At 44.7% G+C, this 22,912-nt stretch overlaps 1 protein-coding gene across 3 annotated transcripts in view; it reads left to right on the top strand.

Moving 5' to 3' along the window:
- Daam1 (dishevelled associated activator of morphogenesis 1) overlaps positions 1–14,510 on the top strand; it is a 172,790-nt gene extending 158,280 nt beyond the window's left edge. For all 3 annotated transcript variants that reach the window (XM_052739623.1, XM_052739624.1, XM_052739622.1), the window contains 5 exons: positions 2,048–2,155; positions 3,926–3,986; positions 7,298–7,429; positions 10,998–11,168; positions 11,827–14,510. In XM_052739623.1, coding sequence (XP_052595583.1) covers positions 2,048–2,155; positions 3,926–3,986; positions 7,298–7,429; positions 10,998–11,168; positions 11,827–12,036 — 682 coding nt within the window. In that variant the 3' untranslated portion in view covers positions 12,037–14,510. The remainder of the gene's footprint in view (positions 1–2,047; positions 2,156–3,925; positions 3,987–7,297; positions 7,430–10,997; positions 11,169–11,826) is intronic.
- Positions 14,511–22,912: the final 8,402 nt, after the last annotated feature.

Raw genomic sequence — 22,912 nt, 5'->3', positions numbered from 1 at the left:
GCTGTCAGTACACAGGCCAGGTTACTTACTGCATGTTGTCAGAAGAAAACTGAGGCAATGCCAAGTGGCTTAGTCCCCGACCCCCACCCCCTCATCACCCACTGAAGAAGGATTTAACCCATGATCTGCAGGTCAGTCCACAGTGCTGCTCTTTGCCCATAGGTAGGTCTTGTTTGTGAGTTGTACTGGGGACCTGTAGCCTCTTTTTTTTTTTTTTTTTTTTTTTTTTTTTTGGTTTTTGAGACAGGGTTTCTCTGTGTAGCTTTGCGCCTCTCCTGGAACTCACTTGGTAGCCCAGGCTGGCCTCGAACTCACAGAGATCCGCCTGGCTCTGCCTCCCGAGTGCTGGGATTAAAGGCGTGCGCCACCACCGCCCGGCAACCTGTAGCCTCTTATTCACATATGGAGAGCAGCCGTCTTTGAAAGGACACCACCTCTTCAACTGCTTGATGGCATGCACACAAACACATGCAAAATCAAATATCCACTCATCCACACACCTTCTGATGACTTGGCGCTTACATAGTCGTCTGCTTATTAAAGTGACTATAGAATTTACATGTACAAGCTCTTTCAAAGGAATAAATAAAAACTATTTCTGATCTCTTTCCTCTTCTGTCTGCTTCTGAAGATGGTCCCCAGATGTAGCACCAGTACGCTGCCACAGTTGGCCAGTGAGCAGCCGCTCGTTCCCCTGAGTCGGCCATACAGTTGAGACAGTCAAGCTGTTTAAGGGAGGTACAGTCAGCACCAAGGGGCTGATTCAGTAGCCACCAGGACTAGCCTGAGGTGTGGCTATTCAGTTGTTCATTCTTCACAAAGCTGTTTTGTGTAAATGAGGTGTTACTTGGATAGCAAACAAATGTGGAAGTCTAGCCTGGGTTTAGTTCTTAAAACCACATACAGTCCAATTAAGTTAATGGAAACTTCTCTAGATAAAACAGCATGTCTCTAAAATAATGAAGAAATTAGCATTCTTGTGATAGTTGCTGGCATTTTGTTCCCACCCCCACCCCTCAGGAGAGAAGCCCAGGGCAAACAGGTAGTTCTATGACTAGGAATCCTTGAGTAATAAAATGTAGCAAGCTCACAGAAGCCTGAGCAGCCAGAATACTGGCCACTGTTTTGCTTTGGTGGAAATTGTTTCCTAATTACTGACAGTAACAAAAATAAAGAATCTCTTTGAGCCCTCGACTTGGGAATAGGATTGTATTGTCTGGGTAAAGCCACAGAGTACTGGAAATGCTTTCCATTATTATAGGAAATGGATAGGCAACTCTGATTCTCTTTGGTCTAGGTGGGATGGGGGGTTGTGGCTTAGCCTTGTGAATTAGCAAACTGCCTAATTATGGAAATGTTACTAAACAGGTATTTATATATTCCTAACTATAACAGCTTTGGTAGATTAGTAGTTCTTCATCTAAGCTAGAGTAACTAGGGAATTTTAACAAATATCTATGCCTGGTACCACCTCATCTCAATTAAATGGATCTCTGTTGCTGGCCCCAGCATCTGGAGTCCAGGTGACTATAATGTGCAGTAACTGGTTGACAGCAGGACCAGACTAACATAGCTTTGCCTGACAGCATTATCAGACACCCCTCTTCCCAGTCCAGGTCAGTCAAGGTTCAACCCTGTCATCGCCAGACAGGGAAATGGCACCAGCAGCTGTTATAACTACTAAGGGTCATGCAGTTAAGAGCTGAAGAACTGCTAAACTTAGAAGTGACTTCAAAGCTGCAGGGACATTATATATGTAATGGCACAATTACAGTCTGCTTCCAGCAGCAGCTCTGAAATGGGGACTCTCTGTCCAACCACTCTTCAGATGAACGCTTAAGTGAACATCACCAATGACTACAGCACTGAGTTGTTCTAGACTTGCAAAGTACTTTCAGGCTTCCAAGCAGCTGCTCTCCTTAATGGGTTAAACGACTGTTCTTATGCCACTCTACCAATTCTTAATGTGTTTTGGTTCCTGCCCCTTGAGTATATAAATCATATGCAGATTAATCATGTTGAGTGTTCTCCTTTCCTTTCATTTTAGGAACATTACCCTTTTGCACTATCTAATAACTATTGTGGAGAATAAGTACCCCAAGGTCCTCAATTTAAATGAAGAATTGCGGGATATTCCTCAAGCAGCGAAAGTCAAGTGAGTACAGCGACAGCTCTTTTCCCAGCTTACCTGTGCAGCGTGGGGAGCTTAGCCTCCCCGCATGGACGTGCAGATGTGGGAAGTGGTCCCTCTCTTTCCTTCCCTCTGAACGCTGTATGAAAGGAAGTTGGAATCACATCCAAATTATTCAGATGTGTTCAAGGATGTATATTTGTTCTACTCCTTTGGAATACTCGCCACCCCATTGTATAAAACCTGATTTTCTTAGTAACCAGAGTCTAAGCAACCAGGCCTGTTGGCATAGGCCTGTAATCCCAGCTTCTCCAACTCAGAAAACAGAGACAAGAGGGTTTCTAGTTCAGTGCCTGCCTGGGCTACAAAGTGAGGTCAAGGCTGACCTGGACAACTGAGTGAAACCAGCTCATCAACAGTAAAACAATCGCCGAGGACGTTGCCAAGTGGCAGAGTGCTTGCCCAGCATGGAAGGGCGAAGGGTCAGCCCACTAATGCTTTTGAACAGCAGCTCTGTTCAACACAGGGAACCCGGAGTTAAAGGAGGGACACATGTAAAACAAATAGCAGTCTTCCATGTGAGGGAGCCGCCAGTCATTTTCACAGATACACACACTCCTTGGAACCAGCAGCCCTTTAATAGGAAGCAGTCTGTATGCAAATCAAGAAACTAAAAATAAGATGGAAAGTCGCCAGACCTTCCCCGCAGATCTTGGGCTGTTTCAGAGATGGAAGCAGGCAGCTTTCCTCACTGCTTCCTCTCCTCCCCCGACTTTCTGATATACGTATATACTTAAGCTGTGCCTTTTGCAGTGAATTTACAACCTAGAATGAGTAGGCTAATTATCTCCCTCTACAGAACTTGGTAGGAAATACAGTAGGTAGCACAAGAAATTAATCTATTAGAGTAAATGAAGTATTGGTGAGTTCTTTGTTATGGTGGGAATTGTCCGTGAGAATTGAGTTTGAATCTTTAATGTTTAAAAGCTGTGAAATAAGTAATCTTTCTCCACTAAAAACAAAGAAGGCAATGAGAATGAGAAGTAACTATGGCAGCGCTCAGAAAAATGCCTGCTGATTGAGGCTGAGTGCTGTCGGCTCAGCTGTGGCCGTGATGAGCAGCAGCATCCAGACTGAATGGGGTCTGGGTGAGCCACTTTCCTAGAGAGCAGAGTGTGGCAGATGCCCATTTCTGTGTACAGCAGTGTGCTGAAGCAGAGGCCCTGTGAGTCAAACATCAATTTTTTTGTGCACATGGGAGACATTTTTCTTCTGTTTTTAACCTGTAAAATATACCTGCTGGCTAAGGAAAACAAAAAATATACAGAAAAATTCTATATATAAGTTCCATGTTTCTTTAAAATGCTGTAGCCTTTTGTGGGATCTGAGAGTAAAGGGAGGAATTTTTTCATTTTATCATATTTAGTGTGTGTGTGTGTGTGTGTGTGTGTGTGTGTGTGTGTGTGTATGTGTACGTGTGTACACAAGCACATGCCATGACAAGTCTTTGGAAGTCATAACAACTGTGGAGTCTGTTCTCTCCTTCCACCATGTGGGTCCTGAGGAGTAAACTGAGGTTGTCAAGCTTGGCAGCAATCACCTTTACCCATGGAGCCATCTCACTGGCCCTGGATTTTTAAACTAAACTAAACACACGCACACATACACACACACACACACACACACACACACACACACACACACACACCAATCCAAGCATGAACTACATTAAGCCACAGTGTATTACTCCTGTAAACTTCATGCTGACTGCCAAGATGCTGCTCTCTCCCACAGCATGACTGAGCTGGACAAGGAGATAAGCACCTTGAGAAGCGGCCTGAAGGCTGTCGAGATGGTGAGTACCTGCTTCCCACTGTAACTGCCAGTCTCCTTACCATTCTGCTGGCACGCTGGCCTTGAGCAAGCACCCTGGGCATGTGGTCTGCCCAGGATAAGCAGGATTCCATCAGACAAGACAACCACCACCAAGCCAGCACAATGTGTGTGGCCCAGTGTGGCCACTCAGCTCCATGCAGCAATGTCCTGAGTGATTGACTGCAGTGGGAGCTGGAAGTGGGCCTGGAGGGCCACCAGTTCACCTGGAAAGCAGGCCTCCTCAGAATGAGTGGGCCAGGTGAGGCAGTCTTCAAGGACCCTCTCCATTTCCAGGTGCTGTTACTGTTTGATGATGGATTTCTGAAAACTCAAGCAACTTCTCGGTTGCTGTTGAACTGGCCCTTTGAGGAGTCTTTACCAAACACACACTGGGGAATACTGTGCCCAAGGCACAAGGTCGTGGTGACCCCGAGTCCCTGCCTTCCAATGCTGCAGTGATGACCGCAGCCAATTCCCTCAGCAGGACCCTGTCTAGATAAGCACAGTGATCAAAGAGGAGCATGCTGAAAGGGCTGGATTGAGGCTAGCCTGGAGGCTGGTGGTTGACTGACGTGTTTCGGAGGAAGTGCTCCCCTAGAGGAGATGAACTCCAGTTACAGCTTCGAAGCAGGGTGGTGTAAAAAGGTCCATAGGAAGCCGGGCGGTGGTGGCGCACGCCTTTAATCCCAGCACTCGGGAGGCAGAGCCAGGCGGATCTCTGTGAGTTTGAGGCCAGCCTGGGCTACCAAGTGAGTTCCAGGAAAGGCGCAAAGCTACACAGAGAAACCCTGTCTCGAAAAACCAAAAAAAAAAAAAAAAAATGGTCCATAGGAGGGGGGCTGCCCAGGTAGAGAAGATAAAAAGGAACCATAGAAATGTGTCAGAAGGTAGAGAAGTCGGAAGAATGTATGTAACACAGCTGTGCCAGGATACCATGGGAGTGCTACCCAAATGAGGCTGCCAGGAAGCAAGTCTGGGGATGAGAGCCACCACTCCCAGTCCTGCCTGCTTGGCTCTGTCTCTCCTGGGTGAGGTTACTGATTCAGAGGCATTTTGCCCCTCCCTTAAATACCTTGAGGTTGTTTATCACCAAATGCCGTGGTAGCCCCATTTCTCTTGTTTTAATCACAAACCTAGACACTATTGAATTCATTGAAGAAAGAACTAATAAAAATATTTTTTCTTTTTTTCCCACTAAAATTTCTGAGCATGTTATTGAGGGGCTAGGGACTAAAGGGGAATATAAGAGTTGTGTTATGAGTACCTGGCCATCTCTCCATGGATCTCAGAAGGTCCAGCCTTCCCGGGGCATTATTGGCCAGAAATGCTTAATAAACTGCAGTGGTTACCTTGTCCCTCTCATGTAGACTTTCTTGAGACTCAAGTGGCAATTGTGCCATCCCTAAGACAGGTAGTGGTCACTCTTGAGCCCTGTGTTTGAGTTAGCACAGACCAAGACCAGGTCAGGTTGGTGTTCCAGGGATGTGCTGTAGCTTTGCTTACTAAAGCATAGCTGTGCTGCATCTCCTTCCTGGGTGACACAGGCTACATCATGCTCTTAGTAGGCAAGGGTCTGCAGAAGCTGTCTTAGGGTTTCTTTCTGCTGTGGTTGACACCATGACCAAAAGCCACTTAGGGAGGAAAGGATTTATTTCACTTACATTTCCATATCACAACTCATCATCAATAGGAATCAGAGCAAGAACTCAAGATAGGAACCTGGAGGCAGGAACTGAAGCAGAGGCTATGGAAGAATACTGCTTGCTGACTTGCCCCTTATAGATTGCTCAGCCTGATCCTTACACCACCCAGGATCACCTGCCCAGGGGTTGCACAGCCTGCAAAAAGCTGGGCCCTCTCATAATAATTATTAGTCAAGAAAATACCCTAAAGACATGTCTACAGGACAGTTTAGTAGAGCATTTTCTCAGTTGTGACTCCCTCTTCCCAAATGACCCTAGCTTGTATCAAGTTAACAAAGATACCAACTAGGGCCAAAGCTTTCTCTGCCCCTGGCAGCTGAAATATCTAGCTATAGCTGGACATATTAGGAGGCAACAGAGCGTACGTAACTCACCCAAATATTCATGTGTCCTAATTGTGCTTTGTCTAAGTCAGTGATGCTGTGTGAAGTATCAGAGATGAATCTGAATACAGTGAGTGGACAACCACTCTTTAAGATGGTTCACCATCCCTCCACCAGCACACACACATGCACACACGTGCACACACTTCTCGACCAAGGTACTAAAATTATGGTGATGTCTTCCAGTCAGAGATGGCTCCATAATTTATGGCTTTTTGCTTGTCATTTCATTTGATTTTCATGGTCACATGCATATTGCTCTTCTTTCAGAATGAAAGGCACTGAGATCCAGAGCAGTCTGCCATTAAGAGAAGACAGCGGTAGTCTGAGTCAGAACCCAAAGCCCTTGGGCACTACACTCCTGCTGAATAGTGTTTACCAAAGAGGGGCAGGAAAAACCTGTGACCATCAGTCAGTCAGGTGGCACTTAGCATAGACCGGGGCCAGCAAACTGAGCTCAAATCCTGCCTCTGTCATTGATCAGCTCCTTGGCTTTGAGCAAAGAATGAAATCCCACCAAGCTCTATGTGTCTGTGCAATGGGAATAATGACGCTGGGGTCCTGTGGCTGTTAATAGCGTGTGTTTCACAGTGGGTGGACTTCACTACTGAGATTTACTTCGGCCGTCTATGTGAGCCTCACCGTGGCAGTGGAGAAAGTGGACAGTTAACAAAAGACTCATTTTCCTACCTGTCACTTCACCAAAACCTATTGGTGTGGACAGGAAGAAGGGAGGGAGATTATGTTGCCGCATGCTGCAGCTGCACTTCTGCTGACCTAGATACCATGGTTTAGGAAGTAAGTAGAATTGGTAGGGAGGGGGGTGGCTGGAAATCAAGACACCAGAATTCTGCACCAGAACATCATCCAAGCAAGTTCAGCTCTTCCCTCATAAATCCTTTGAATCCAGTGTGCTCCTACTGTTTGTTTGGGTTCTGTTGATTTGAACTAAATGTTAACTTGCTTCTAAAGCCAGAGTGAGAAATCACCCTGGTAATACTCAGAAAATGAAGAAGCTGTTTTCAGTAGTCTGTGCACACGGGCATGGCCCTGGTGTGGAGAGGGTTAGGGTAGGGAAGTGGAGTAACATGAGATCTTTTAGATGTGTTTGCTGTCTGAGTTATTCAGCTTGAATCCTGTGGAATTGGAGACAAAGTGTGAGTGCATATGAGACCTTCACCATCAGCATCTGTTTCCTATTTCAGGAGCTGGAGTATCAGAAGTCTCAGCCTCCCCAGCCTGGAGACAAGTTTGTGTCCGTGGTCAGCCAGTTCATCACTGTGGCTAGCTTCAGCTTCTCAGATGTTGAAGATCTTCTGGCAGAAGCTAAGGAGCTGGTAAATTTCCCTGTGCACTTACTTGTGTGGCCCTTCAGGCCTGAGCTCCCATGTGCTGCTTAAAGACACCAGCCTGTTTGGGAAGAAGCAGGAGTAGTATTGGAACATCACAGTCAGGAAATGCAGCTGCAGATCATTGTTTTCCAGATTCCCTTGTTCCATGGAACAGTTGGGTTTTCGTCTCCAGGGTAGCCCTTAGTGTCTAACTGTCCTGTGTTGCCTTTTGTCTGTGCAAGACTTTGAAGGGTTGGGATGGTGGCACCTTTCCCTTGGTTTCCACTGGACTGATATGCTCATCTCGGAAAGCAGAGTAAGTGATGAGAGCCAGGAGCAGGTATGACCAAGGTCACATGTCTCTGTGCTTATCTGAAACAGAGCCTCAAGGGGACAGGATACTGTCTCTGCAAATATGCAGAGCATGTTAACAGATGCATTTTATTTCACAGCATCATTACAAAGGAACGCTGTTTTAGTAAGACATTTCTTTTTTGTGATTCTTTCTATTTAAAATTTGTGTTCTTATGTAGAAAGGCTAATAACCTTTTATTAGGTAATAACCTAAGACATCTAAGGATGCTGTCTTGGTATTTCTTCCCTCAGGTAACTATTCATGGGTGGTATTAGGCCCATTCTCATTAACAGCATTCCACACTGTCCATCTCCAAGTTTGCTTTTTGTTGCTGTGCTAAAATGACCAAGAGCAACTTGGGGAGGAAAGGGTTTATTTGGCTTATGTGCCCCAATCACAGTCCATCATGAAGGGAAGTCAGGGAAGGAACTCAAGGCAGGAACTGAAGCAGAGCCATAGAAGAATACTGCTCACTGGCTTGCTTCCCACAGCTTGCTCAGCCTGCCTCCTCATTCAACACAGGACCACCTGCCCAAGGGTGGCACCACCCACAGTGGCCTGAGCCTTCCAACATCAATCATTAATTAAGAAAATGCCCCAGACAGACTTACCCCACAAGCCAGGCTGTTGTAGGAAATTCCTCAATTGACATTCCACTTGTCCCAGATATGTCTAGTTGACAAAAACTAACCAGCACAGTCTTTCTGCTGCCACCTTATACCCTTTACCTCAGTCTCTCCTTCAGACTTGAGCTGTAGGCATCATTTGCCAGTGGTCAGATTGGGTTATTTGGTGTGGTTTATTGAGTTCAAGTTCAGAGGCTGTGTTCACAAACATCAGCGAATCTCAGTACTACCTTCCAGCCCCACCAAATAAAAAAGGAGACAGTATGTGCCACATGGCCGCCATTAGGAATCCACCTCTGCTGTGCCACAGTGGGAACAAAACAAACAGTATCCATGGGTGTGGCCAAACTGCCATCGTGAGAATCCTATTCATTCTTGTGTTTGTAAAAGAAGGGGACCCCTGCTCTAGGGTTCTAGATATAACCTACCTCATCAAGGAGCTAAAATACAGAATCAACTCGGATATGTATTTATTTATTTAACTACACATGCAGAGAACCCTGTGTTTTTGTGTGTGGGAACATTAATCTGGCCCGAGGTTCCTTCAGATTTCTAAAACTAAAATATACATGACTTCATCGTCACTAGAATTCCTAGATAAAAAGATCATCCATGATGGCTTAAAGTGCATGAACTTGAATATTTTAGAAGCTCAGCTGTAGACTGTTTATTGCTGTTTTGTTCATTCCAGAACTTTTAGAAATCAGCTTATAAAACCATGAATCCAGCTAGACTACTCTAATGTGGTGTGTGAAGAATGTTAGGTTTTTCCCTAAAGAGTTCTGTTTTGTAATAAAATATTTCCAAATAAGTAAAACATTGAGAATAGCTCCACACTAAGAGAAAAGGGTAGAAAATATATTTTAAAACAGGATGGCCAGTGCGATGCTTCAGTAAGTAAAACCACTTTCCATGCAAAGCTGATGGCCTCCCAGCAGGAAGACAGAATGACTCTAAAGATTGTCCTCTGACCTTTACATGAGTACCATGGCACACATGCACCTGCACACCTACATGTGTGCACACACAATAACTAAATTTAAAATAACAAGCTAATTATGAAATGTGGACCAACATGCACATCTGAGTCAAAATTGTCATCTATAAGAACATAGAAAACACCTTCTTTAACATGCATAATTTTACTGAAATGTCCGAAGCTTTAACAATATAGGTAATACAAGAAAAATCAAGTCAATTAGAAACTGTGGAATTGAAGAGGATGCAAGCCTGCTTGTGGGAGTCTGCCAGAGTCCAGCTCCGACCTACTCTCACCTTTCAAAGGGTTCTTGGGTGGAGAAGAGAGGAGTGAGGAAATATTAGGTAGAAAGATAGAAAGAGACGAGGAGAAAGACAGAGATACAGGATAGCTTCAGGAGGGCTTGGGTCAAATACCCAGCCGCTTCAAGCTTTATTCAAAAGAGCTTTTTTATAATATATCCAGGGGAGAGGCAAAAGATCTCCCCCTTGCAAGATCAAACCACACCATACAGCCAAGTGTAGACCCTTCCAAACACCTGGTAAACACGCCCCTACCCAGATCACGCTATTATGCAGCCCTGCTGGGTAAAGCAAGGCCAGATTCTCTGACCCTGAGTAAGGTCTCCCTAGGAAGCCTCTGTGGGCCTCCACACTTGCTGTGATCTGAATATGAAGAATAGAAGGTCAGATCAGAAAGTTGTTGAGTAGCACAGGAAGGAGAATTCAGTCAGCTCTGAAGCCTGGTCTCTGAACCGGGCTGCTCGGGCCAGCAGCGCTGGGCCCTGCCCAGCCGCGGAGCTCAGTCTGACAGGAGTGATGCTGTCCCTGTGCAGTCCAGGTAATGCTGAGACTTGAGAACAACTCTCTCCCAAGTTACTAAGGAAAGTGCTCAGAGATCTAAAATCAGAAACAGTTAAGAGGTTGGGGGAAAAAAACTGCACATACTGTTTTGTTACTATATATTTTGTGTAAGTTTTTAAAATTATCCCTAACTTTGTATTTGTCAGTTTTAGAAAGAGGCATTAAACAGACTGGCCTACAGTAATCTCAGTCAGAAACTTTGGGTGGTATTAATGACTCCACAGTCAGTTATTTTTCCTGATTAGAGCTGGGGAGCCCAACGACAATATTAGCCTATTTATGGATAGCTGAGAAGTCCCGGGTCCCATTTGTGTTTCATATTCACCAGGTGGCCCCAATAAATGGTATTAAACGACTTCAAAGGACAGCTTAAAGTGCAAGGTTCCGGAGCCCTGCTGGGCTTGCCGTTAGTCTGTGGGTCTTGGGTGTCTTGTCCTTCAGTCCTGCCTGCTCGAGTTTACTGTTGTTTAGTAAATGCAGAGTCGTCGTAGGAGGAAATCGTCGATGTTAGGCTGAAATGAAGTGGACAGGATACATGGTTCCAGGAGTCAGGGAGGCCTCCGTTTCCAGCCTTGGAAATGATGAGTAGGTGTGCTCAGCAGCCGAAGGTAAATAACAGGCTGGCTAAAATCCATCCGTTCTGTTTGAGCTCTCAGCCTTTAGGGAGAATTTGATCTGACTGTGGAAGCAGGTCTCTTGGAACACTGAGGCCTTTTTTTTTTTTTTTCCTTTTTCAAATCTTTTCCTCCAGTTCACTAAAGCAGTGAAGCACTTTGGGGAAGAGGCTGGCAAAATACAGCCAGATGAATTCTTTGGGATTTTTGATCAGTTTCTTCAAGCTGTGGCAGAAGCGAAACAGGAGAATGACAACATGAGGAAAAGGAAGGAGGAGGAAGAGAGGCGCGCCCGCATGGAAGCTCAGGTGAGAGAGGCCTCCCCCAGCAGGTCCGCCTGGAAGCCCTCGCTGCAGCCCTGTTTCCTGTGGTTCAGTCTTTCCCTTCTGTGGTGCTGGGGACCAAAGCCAGGACCACATGATAGACAGGTGCTCCGGCACCCAGCGGTGGCCCAGACCCAGGCTGTTTCCACAGCACTGTGCTGCACTGAAAAGGAGGGCCTAACCGTGCATTCTAGAGTGACTCAGGTAGCTTAGATCCATATTACATTTCTCTTGAGCAATTTGGCAGTTTTCAAAAACTGAAAAAGCCTGTCCATATCCCACAAGTGGATCCCCTTAAAAATTACCTTCAAGAAGCGATGGTAAATTTCCAAAAGGACATTAGCATCCTTTATAATAGCCCTAAATTACCTATGAACTCCCTCAAATGCAGAGAGAGAATCTAATGAAACTTACCTACAGGTTGGTAAGGTCATTTTTCCTTCATTGCGCATTGTTTTTGCAGTGGCCTCACATCACACACACACACACACACACACACACACACACACACACACACACACACACACACACACACACGTTTCAGCTGCATGTAAGAGATTCCCCCCTTCCCTCATGGCCCAGAATTCTTCCATACCGAAACCGCAGTACACTTTAACCCTAAGAGGATTCCTTCTGTGTGCAGCTCAAAGAACAGCGGGAAAGGGAGCGTAGGATGAGGAAGGCCAAGGAGAACAGCGAAGAGAGCGGGGAGTTTGACGACCTGGTCTCGGCTCTACGCTCGGGAGAAGTGTTTGACAAAGACCTTTCCAAACTCAAACGGAACCGCAAACGCATTTCCAACCAGGTGACGGATGGGAGCCGGGAGCGACCAATCACAAAACTGAATTTTTAATTCTCTTGCATCCTTTTCTAGAAAGCGCAGTAGCAGCCCTTTGGCGTGACTAGAACTTTTCTTTACACTGCCTTGCAATCCAAACAGTGGCAATTTCTTCTCTCACCTGTGAGTGAGGTGTGAATGTGTGTGTGTAAATGTATGTGTATATATGTGAAAATGTATATAGAAGTCTGGCTGTTGTCCCGGGACCTATGTGTATGCTTAAAAAGTTTATGTTAATGTGTGTGCTCAGAAACTCTCTGTGTATACATTCATATTGAGTGGGGCTCATTCTCTTTCCCTGAACACCGAGGCTGTTCAGAAGCACAATACTCTCTCCTGAAACAGATAAGAGACATTCCTTAACATTTAAAAAAAAAAAAAAAAAAAGGAAGAAAAGAAGAAAACGGGAAGTTAAAAAAAAAGGCTTGTCTTGTGAAGTATTTTATGGTTCCCAAGGTTGCTGTAGTGAGACAATTTTCACTGGTAGAAATGGAGTTGGAAACACGGATTTGGATGAGTTTGGTGGCTGCCGGCGCGACACTCTGCCCGCGTCAGTGACTGACTTGGAAGAACAGCTTCGAGGTCCGATGCTGCTGCTGGGGCACAGTCTACAGATGTCTGCTGAGAACATCTTGCACACATTCATATCATGTAGAATGTCAATCACAATTCTTTTATATAGTTAAAACTTGAACACCAGGTTTCCCCCTCTAATTTCATTGATTTTTTTTCTGCCAAGTGCTCTTGATGATTTCTTTCATTTCTTTCTTCCTTTCTTTCTCTCTTTCTTTCTTTCTCTCTCTTTCTTTAAAACACGCTTTCTAAATAATGCCACCTGCATCCTGACTAAAGGCCGGGATTGCCAGAACCTTCTTGTTGACCTAACAATGCAGATATATAAACCTGGAAAATGAAATTTCCCACCCAAGACTTAGTGGAAGAACTCCCTGAAGATTCTTATTAAAGGCATATAGGGTGCTTTGGGGGTGTCTTCTGTTTCCCGTGTAGGCCATGCTGCCTGTCTTGGAATAAAGGACACTCACAGTGGACACAAAGTGTCAACGGGATCTCCAGGGATGCTCAGATCTATTTATCTCAAAGAATATTTGAAGCGATTGCTGTTACGTGTTGTCATTTTCAATTGTGTGTCAGTGACGCTACCTGTACAATTTCAGTCCAAAAAAATAAAGCTCTCAGGGAGAAATGACGAAACAATGAGCATTATAAAATAAAATATAGATGCTTACCACTGACCTGCCAACTCTTAGTATCCTTAAATTATATGCTGTGTAAAGAGGACTGTTACTGGTTTGTTTCCTTTTGCTTTATTTATTTGTCCTTGGGTGTGGGGAGGGACTAGTGTCTTCTCTGTGGTTTTCATCTATCCTTTTTGGTTGGGTTTCCTGTGGAGAGAGTAGTTGTTCCTATTGCACTAGAATATTATCTACTCACTAAATTGAGTTTTTCAGTCAAGTATCAAATATTTATTAAGCACTTACTATGTACCAGGCATAGTAGAGCTGTAGTGGTAAGCAAGACAGAGTCCCTGCCCGCCAAGGAGTTCACATTTTAACGGGTTTTCAGGGACGATAGAATACCACTGTGCATAGTATTACAAGGAGTCATACTATTTAAAAATAATCTGTATGAACTATAATGCTTAGTACAGATGGCAAGGGATCTGTGCTGTGTAAAAGCTGTGAAACAGTGCTCTAAGAATTGTCAAGAGCTGTGGTTTTTTTACTTTTTGTTTTCCTTCATTGCAAATGTATCCACTTTCTACCCATTGTATGGAAGTAAATGGCTCTTCAGTAAAGCAGTCACAGGTACAAAGCAGAGCTGACTCCCAGCCCCGAGCTACAGTCTGCAAACACATCATGGCCTTGGTGCTGCTGATGGAGACTTGGCTCGGCGAGCTTGGAGGGGAGGAGGAGTGGGATGGAGTGATGGCGCCCGCCATCCCTGATTAAGTGCCTCTATGTATATTCTTTTCTATTTATAGCAGGAAAAGTTTGGCCCAGCTCAGTTTTGGAACTGTGGAAAGAGACTCACAACAGAGCAAGTCTGTGTAGCATGTCCCCTTGCCCTTTTAAAATCATCCTCACTTTGATGTAGGCCTCCTTTACCATTCCCAGTTTTTGTTAATTTCCTAAAAACTGTGTGCAGGTAATTCCATGTGCCATTGTTACAAACAAACAAACAAACAAAAAATCTACTTTTAGACTGGTGCTGGTGTAAGTAGCCACTTTGCTCTCTTGAGTGTGTATTTTAAAGATTTTTTTTAAATAATGCCAAAAAGACAAAGCATTATAATTTTTAAACTTAATTAAATGTCTCATATCTTATTAGCTTAGTAGTTGGAACCACTTAGTCTGTAGGTGCAAGACTGTTGTTACAGAACCAAGAAAAAAAAGATGTTGTGTGTGTTATGAGACTGTACATTTTCTAAAATAGCAATATGCAATAAAGATGACTTCATTGGGTGTCCATATGTGTTTCCTATGAATTATTAAAATAGCATCATTAAATGTATTAGTGCATTCTACCATTGAATTTAAATGTTGCAAATCAGTGGTCCAGAACTGTATATGTGTTCTTGATTGTGTTTGTGCTGGAGCTAAAGAAGTGTAGTTTCCTCTTATGGCAGCATTTTGTGTGTCCAGACTACGTCGCCGCCTCTTTGTGTACCTGGTCTGTGTGGCACATCCGTGCTTCTGAGTCAGGTGTGGTGGAGCTCCAGTCTCCAGAATCAACACCTTCCTGTCCTGAAGTGTTCCCGATGTGCATCAGTATGAGTCACGCCAGCTGTGTAGTAGAAGGCAGGTTTCATTAACATCCTGGAACACAGAGGCTTCCCGCTAGTTTCCTTTTAATCCAATTTGAAGGCAAGCAACTGTCAAGCCCTCCATACCCTGACCTTTCTGATCTTTGGAATGGACTCAGTGTTCTGATAACTGCCTCCAGTTTTGCTTGCCATTAAGTTATTGGATAACTGCACATTGCCCAAAACTTCTCTGCAGCTGGTGTTCAGACAGGAGAGACATCTGCCTGTCAGACAATATACCCTGCAAAGCAAGCACACCATTGCCTCCTATCTCTATGTGAGTGTGGAGCTACATACAGAACCATGTAGAGCCTTGCTTGCCCTCAATACATGGATAGAAACATGGCAAGATGTGAAGGCCTTAGATCATTACATTGAGTTTGGTCTGCACCTACCCAACTGTGGCGGTAGCTGGGCAGATGATCACTTCTAGCAGAGTGACATCATGTGCTCCATCTAGTCCTTTACCCCTTTTCTGCAGCCTGATGTGGGTTTGTATGCAGTAAATTGGATATGGTGTGTGTTCACATGTTTCGTAAACAAGCTTGTTTGCACTTATATGTGTATGCATATGGAGTCCTTAAGTTGACATGGATATACTAATCAATTTCCACCTTATTGAGACACTTCAGTCTCTGGCTGAACTCAGAGCATGCCAATTCCAGCTCCGTGATTCTGGCTAGCCTAACTTGCTAGTTTGTTCCAGGGATCCCTTGTTTCTGCCTCCTGAGTGCTAGGATTGTAGGCCATCACAACACCGGCCCTGTTTGTCCATGGATTCTGAGGATCTTAACTCCAGTCCCTGTATTTTCCAGGTAGCGCCACCTTCCCAGGCCAGATTGGACACATTAGTTTGGTCATAATCATTCCAAACGACAGATTCTGGAAGGAAAAATTTGCAGGCATTTCCACTGGGTGGAGAACACAGGAAACCCTGAAGGCTGGGTAGCTCCTGGACAGGTAGTTGAGTAAACACGAGCTTTGGGGTATTTGGGGTAAGGGAGCCAGGACTTCCTGCCTCCAGGCTCTAACTACTGAGTTCTGCTCTTTAACTCCGGTGTTTACAGTTGTGTTACATCTCTGTATGCTCCCTCCTAATAATAGGAATTTTACTCAAGTTTAAAATTTTGCTGAGGGGACAAGATAAATGGCTCAGAGGTTAAGAGTACTTATTGCAGAGGAACCAATAATTCTACGTCTGGGTGTCTAATCTAGAAAAAAAATTCACAAAAAGAAATACTAGTGGTAAGCATATTGAGGCTTAAGAGACTGCTCAGTGGTTGAGAACCCTTGCAGAAGATCTGGGTTCAGTTCCCAGCACCCACATAGTGGCACACAGCCATCTGTAACACCAGTTCCAAAAGATCCAACACCCACTTCTGGCCTCTTTAGGCACCATGCACACATGTGGTACACAGCCAGAGACTTGCGGGCAAAATACCGATGCACGCCGGGCGGTGGTGGCGCACGCCTTTAATCCCAGCACTCGGGAGGCAGAGGCAGGCGGATCTCTGTGAGTTCGAGGCCAGCCTGGACTACAGCGCGAGATCCAGGAAAGGCGCAAAGCTACACAGAGAAACTCTGTCTCGAAAAAACCAAAAAAAAAAAAAAAAAAAAAAAAATACCGATGCACATGAAATGTTTGAAATAATCTGCAGAGTGAAGAAAATCCCTGACTTGCCCTTTGACCTCTTCCCTGGCATGATTTTACCACTGGATTTTTATCAGCTTGTTTCCATGGTAACAAACAATTGCACAGGATTGGCAGATGATGGTGGCTTTGTTGTTGTTCTGGTTTTGTTCTGAGAAGGTCTCACTGTGTCGTCGGCTCTCACATAGAGTTTTCTTTAAAGCCCAGGCTGGCCTCAGATTCAATTGTCCTAACTATCCTGCCTCAACCTCAACCTCCTGAGCAATTGGGATCTGTATTTTTGTCAAACTTTGATAGGTTTGGGGTTTCCAGAGAAAATAAATGGTTCCTAAAAGGGGGTGGGTTCTGTTCATATTACTTGATAAAATTCCTTCTCAGGGGGAGCCATAAGCAACATCCTTTTTCTCCTAAAGTCCAGAGGACAAACTGGGGCACCATCCTCTTAAAGTTCACTCTGGAGAGTCAATGAGTTTCCTGGGCTTAGATACAGAGCTGCTTACAGAGATGTGGGTACACCTCCCCTGAAAGGCTGCCCCTGGAAAGCCTTTACCCAGCAGGGATGAGGGCTTCCTCTTCGCCCCGAGGATGAAGCCCCTTCCCTAGCCTCCCCCAGTCTATATACTCTAGTGTCCCACCAATCCTGTAGTTAAGGCTGGATTGCATAAACAGGTGGTAGAGAGCAGCTGGATGCCCAGGTGAGAGTCTTGTGGCCCTCCCACCCCTTTGTGAGAGGTGTGAACAATCAACAAGGCAAGCTGGGATGATTCTTTTGCAAGTGGGCTCAGCTGAACTCCCCAAGATGGTGGCTGTTCGGCTCAGAGAACAGTCACACTCAATACTTATGTTACTTAGTTCTCTGCCAGCCTGCCTTAGCTTCTTTCTCTCGGAGGAGGAAGAGAAGTGGGTCAGTCTATAACACTAATTTTCAGTGCCACTTCCCCAGCTCTTTTATACCGATTAGGGTCCTGTTGGACCTTTTTGTGGCAAGAAATCTGCAATCCCCAGCGACAGGGAGCATTTGTATTAATGTCCTCACCCCTGCCTCCAAGGTAGAGAAACTTTCCTAAGTCTGATTGGTTTGGGCTAGTCTGTTCCTTCTGGGATCAGAGGAGGTGCCCAGAGAGGATGCTGGACAAAGTTTCCAAAATATATATATGAAGGAAAGGGGGTATTTTTAAAGGGGAAGCCATAGCCATACTGCAGGAGACCAAGTTAATAATACATGTAAGTCAAGTCATTTCCCTATGTACCAGCAACGAACAAGCAGAGTCTGAAATTCAAAATATAGCCCCATTCATATGAGCACCTCTCAAAGTGAAATACAGTCTGTAGGCACGGGTCTAACAAAATGTCTGTGCGGTCTCGAGGAGGGAAATGAAACTAGTGGAAGAAACGGAAAAACCGCAAGGTAGGATGTTTTGTGTTTGCAGATAGGAAAACTCAGTGTTAGGATATTAGTGCTTCCCAGCCTGATTTGATGAAATCTCAATCAAAACCCAAAAATTTACTCTGTGCTTGTTGGCTCACTGTCTCTAAAATCTGTTGAGCATGTCCAATATTTTGACATTTTTATATAACATCATTTACAAACTCTGTGCTCAGAAACTGTGCAATCGTGTTAGAAGAAAAACTAGTAATGTTTTAAGTGAGCTTGTGATTTTTGTGTTGACCCGCAGTCACAGCCCTCGTGTGCCAAAGGTGTCACAACCAGGTTGGACACACCTAGAAGAGACCAGGGACCCCTAATAGCCAACAGGCTTGAAGGAGAGTAACATCAGAACCTGGAAGAGGTCTGTGGGTAGGAAGCCCAGACATAGAGCTACTTACATAGAGTCAGCTGATCTTTTGACAAAGGGAGCAAAAGTCACACAATGCAGCAGCAAACATCCACATGCAAGATGTAAGAAGCTGAAGAACAGACCATGATGCATCCTAAAAAAAAAAAAAAAAAAAAAAACTAAGAAAAACCTGGAGATAAGATGGAAGAAAATCTGGCTTGAGTTTAGTTTTGATGACCTGTAAAGACGCAATCTATGATCCAAACTCTGTAAAGATCAAGTTTCTGGATATCCAGCCAGCTCAGGGGTAGAGCTCTCAGGTAGCATGCAGCAGGCCGTGAGTCTGAGGCCCCAGCATCTCGAAAAGAAGGGGCAAGAAGGGAAAGGGAAGTGAGGAAGAAAAAGTAAAACCTGTTCTGTGGAAAACAGTCAAGAGAATGAAATTACAAGCCATAGACTAGGAGGAAGTCTTCTCCACTGACATCAGATAAAGGAATGTTACCCAAGATGTGCAAAGAACCCTTAAAACTCAACAGTCACAAGTACCCCTTTTTTTAAAAGTGAGCCAAAGACCTAGACACCTCTTTAAAGAAAAGCCGATGAGAAGATGCTCTACCCTGGTACCAAGAGGAAAATGAATGCAGATTAAATCACACACTTACTGAAGTGGCCAAAATTCAGAAGAGGTAACACCAAATGCTTGCTAGGATGCAGAGCAACCAGAGCTCTCATTTACTGAAGAGGAAATGCTAAATGGCATGGATCCATTGGAGAGCAGATGGGAGTTTCTTCCAAGCCTTAAATTATTTTTACTGTAAAACCCAAATGGACTGAGAACGTTCACCTATGCAAGAGCCTACATGCAGATCCTTCGAGCAGCTTTACTAATAGTTTCCAAAGCTCAGAAGTCACCAAGATGGCTTTCAGTGAGGAAGGGAATCGTTACGGGAGCAGATGATAAGAGATTGTTCCGTGCCAAGGAAAATACTTGAATCACTCAAGCTGTGAAAAGACACCCGGGAACCTTAGGTGCATGGTACTAAGCAAATGAAGCCAACGAAAAAAGGCCATGGACTGTGTGGTGACATTTTTTATATGACTTCATGAAAGGACAAAGCTGGAAACAATTTGAAAAAAAATCAGTGGAGTCACCAAATGGAGGGTTGAGCAAAACTTTTAGAGTGTGAAAATACCCCATGTGATAGTACAAATGTGGATACATGTCATTAAATTGCTTTCACCCCAGGAAATACGCAACCCCAAGAGAAGACAGCAATTTAAACTTTTTTTTTTTTTTGATGTGGATAGTGATTTGTCAGTGTGGGTTCATTGGTCCTTCTCTGGTGGGCTGCTGATGTGGAGGAAGGTGTGCTTGTAGAGGCAGAGAGTATATCGGAACCTCAGGCACTTTCAATTCTGCTTCGAGTCTGAAAGTCGTCTAAATCAGAAAGTGGGCTTTACAAAAATAAGTCCCCTGTGTACATGGCCAAGAAATGTGCACACCGTGTTCAGGCTCTGCATAACCAACCACATGCAGCCCCTCAGCTAAACTTGTTTGGGTGATTTTTTTAAGCCCTTGGCTTTCCCAGCTAGGCACTTTGCTGCCAAGCCTGATTGTATGATTTCCATCCCTGGATCCTACCTGTTGGATGGAGAGGACTGACTCTTAACAAGCTGCCTCCTTTACCTCCACAAGCATGCCCTGACATCTGAGCATGTGTGCCCACTATGTGTGTGAGAGGGGAGGGGGAGGGGGAGAGGGAAAGAGAGAAGGAAAGAGAGAGAGTAGAGCAATACACAAATAAATAAAATATTTGAAAATGCAAAGCCCAGTGAAGTAGCTTTTCATCCTTCCTCAGCTGACACTTGGACAGCTATTTTTCAAGACTTTGCCCCAATCCCTAAAACCTGATTATCCCATGGCTGAACTCTTTAGAAGCCAAAAGAAAGACAAGAGTGGCCTTGGGTGTGCTAGGCACTCTTGGGCAGCTCAATGTATAGACCTTTCACAGCTACAGTTTGGGGTTGGTTTTGCAAGTTGTTAGTAGAAGACCCACAAGAAGACCCTTCCCTCCCTCCCACTCTCTCTCCCTTCCTTCCCAGCTTCATTAGTAACTGTACACCAGAAAGCCTCATTATTGGGGGTTCCCTCAAGATGCCTTTGCGGAAAACGCTCCTCAACTGCCGCCTTGAATGTGAGCTGTATGACCCTAAAACGTGGAGCTGCTCTGTGTCCTGACATTTTTGTTGAGGGATCAGAAAATCTGAGCCTCCAGTGTCTGCAAGAGAGTATGTGAGGAGTCACACCAGCTGTGTACTAAAGGACACTGACTGGCTTTTCCATCCGTAGACTGTGGCAGAGACCCTGACTATCTGGAGCTACCTCTACTTAGTAAGGACGCACCACCCCTTTCCTTCTGCCTACCCCATCCCCTTGCGCCAACATCTCAGCAACACGTAGCACCCAAGAGCTGAGTTCTAGAGTTTTCTTTGCGGCTGTCAGACATGAACAATGAAACTATGTTAGCTCCTCAAGCGCCTTTGCTTTCCATGCTGAAATCAGGAAAGAGCAGTTCTGAAAGTTCCTGCAGGATGCTGCTGTGCCTCCTCTGAGGCCCCTAGCCCTTTGGTGCTGGGAAGTTGAAACAGGCAACTTTCTAACTGGAATTATACAAACCGTTCTGATTGTGCTGTTTATCAGCCACCGCCGAGAAACCTGGCTTCTTGCCCCGTGTTTGTGAAGGGAAGGGTGGAAGGGCGATTGCTGAGGACATGTGACATTTCAGCAGTGATGAGGCTCATTGCAGGTTCCTGTTATGAGGCCCCAGTAAGTGACACTGATCCTTCTGGGCCCATCTAGACTTTACCAAAAGCACGTACATGTAGTCCATCACAAAATCAACTTGTATCATTAGTGTGGCTTTTCCCCATGGAAGTCACCGTGATGGCCTAGGAATACAGTAGGAGGAAGTGTGGGAGGTGTCAGACCGATTCAAAGGACAGACCCTCTGCTCCTGTCACTGGGTGGCCCTGCATTTTATCAGGACCAAATAAAAATGGGTTCCAGTAAAATAAAAATAAAAAAAGTCGACAGCTGCACAAGCATCCACTAACAAGAAAACTTCAACAGAAAATAGGGCAGCTGGCCTCAAATGTGCAGAGAAAACTGATCCCGAGGTCACCTATGATGCTCAGCACCATTTGCTTGGAGTAGTCAGACTTCCAAACTCAGTGACCAACCATCCATTACTGGGTGGACTTGGTGGCTGTTTGGATAAGCGATGTTTCCTAAGGTTTATTTTTATTATTTTTATTTTTATTTGTATGTATGTATGTATGTATGTATGTATGTATGTATGTATGCTTATATGAATATATGACATGTGTGAGGGGGCCTGGGTGTGCCTCAAAGAGGGGATAGAAATGGAATTATAGGCAGTTGTGAGCAACCTGATTGGCTACTGGGAACTGAACTCTGATTCTCTAGAAGAGCAAGCTGTCTCAGACACTAGCCATCTCTCTAGCACCCTGGATAGATGTGGGGTTTGCTTTAAATAACTTTTTATTTGGATGAAATTTTATACAAATAGTTGTAAAAGCAATATAAGGATCCTCCCTTTGCCTAGACACCTGCTGTTAATATGTTATCATTTCATTTTAACATGTTCTTTCTGTGTCTATACATGCATCTTTTTTTTTCCTGGACCTTTTGAAAGATTGTATGTATATAAAATGCCATTTCATTTCTGAGCACTCAGGTATATATTTCCTGAAAGTGGGAATTCTGTACTGTAACAGGCCTCCAGAACTTAGCGCCACTGACACCATATTAGAGGCACCATTCTGACTTTAAAACCCAGCACGTGGGCCCCAACCCTACCAAAATGGGAACAAAGACCTAATCCATCAAAGACCTAGTCAGTAGTTCCAGCAAATTCCCTCAGTGTACTAACCTTGCTTTTTGGCTTCTGTAGTTCTGCTTCTGGCTAACTGAAATGTGACAACCAGGATGTGGTTTTGTGGATACAGGTTTGGGTGAAGTCCCCCATTCATTCACCAGCCAGTAATAAAGACTTTTCAGCTTTAAGAGTGTCAGTGTGGTGGTCTCTGAAGCGCTTACTTCAAAACATTCTGGGGGCCCCAGCAAGATCCCCAAAGACTGAGTCTCATGTCCCTTCTGAGGAGATAGCAGGAGGAAAATGGACAGTTCCTGAGACATTCCAGAGCCCCATGAACTCCCACCTCTAATCCTACCACCCCAGAAGCTTCTGATGCCTCCACCCCAAAATGGAAGATTACAGAAAGTCGCCTGGATCTGTTGCCTCCAGAGCTCAGTCTGTTTATTGAGCCTCCTGAATAAGACACTCAGGAAAGACTGGACACAGCCCTAATTCCAGTGTCCGGGATCCATGAGAGACATCACCAGACCCCCCCCTGGTTTAAGTCTGTCTGGCATCCACCACTGTTTGTCTTTACTGTTTGCCTGTCTGTGGGTTCATGTCAGTGGTTCTCAACCTGTAGGTCGCGACCCCTCCAGCAAGCCCCTATCTCCAAAAATAATTACATTATGATTCATAACAGTAGCAAAATTAAAGTTATGAAGTAGCAATGAAGACAATGTTATGGTTGGGGGTCACC

Source organism: Peromyscus californicus, unplaced genomic scaffold (assembly GCF_007827085.1).
Source record: "Peromyscus californicus insignis strain IS unplaced genomic scaffold, ASM782708v3 Scaffold_15__1_contigs__length_86483966, whole genome shotgun sequence".
Lineage (NCBI taxonomy): Eukaryota > Metazoa > Chordata > Mammalia > Rodentia > Cricetidae > Peromyscus > Peromyscus californicus.
Note: the sequence above shows the minus strand (reverse complement) of the source record. Positions and strands in the feature narration are given on the sequence as shown.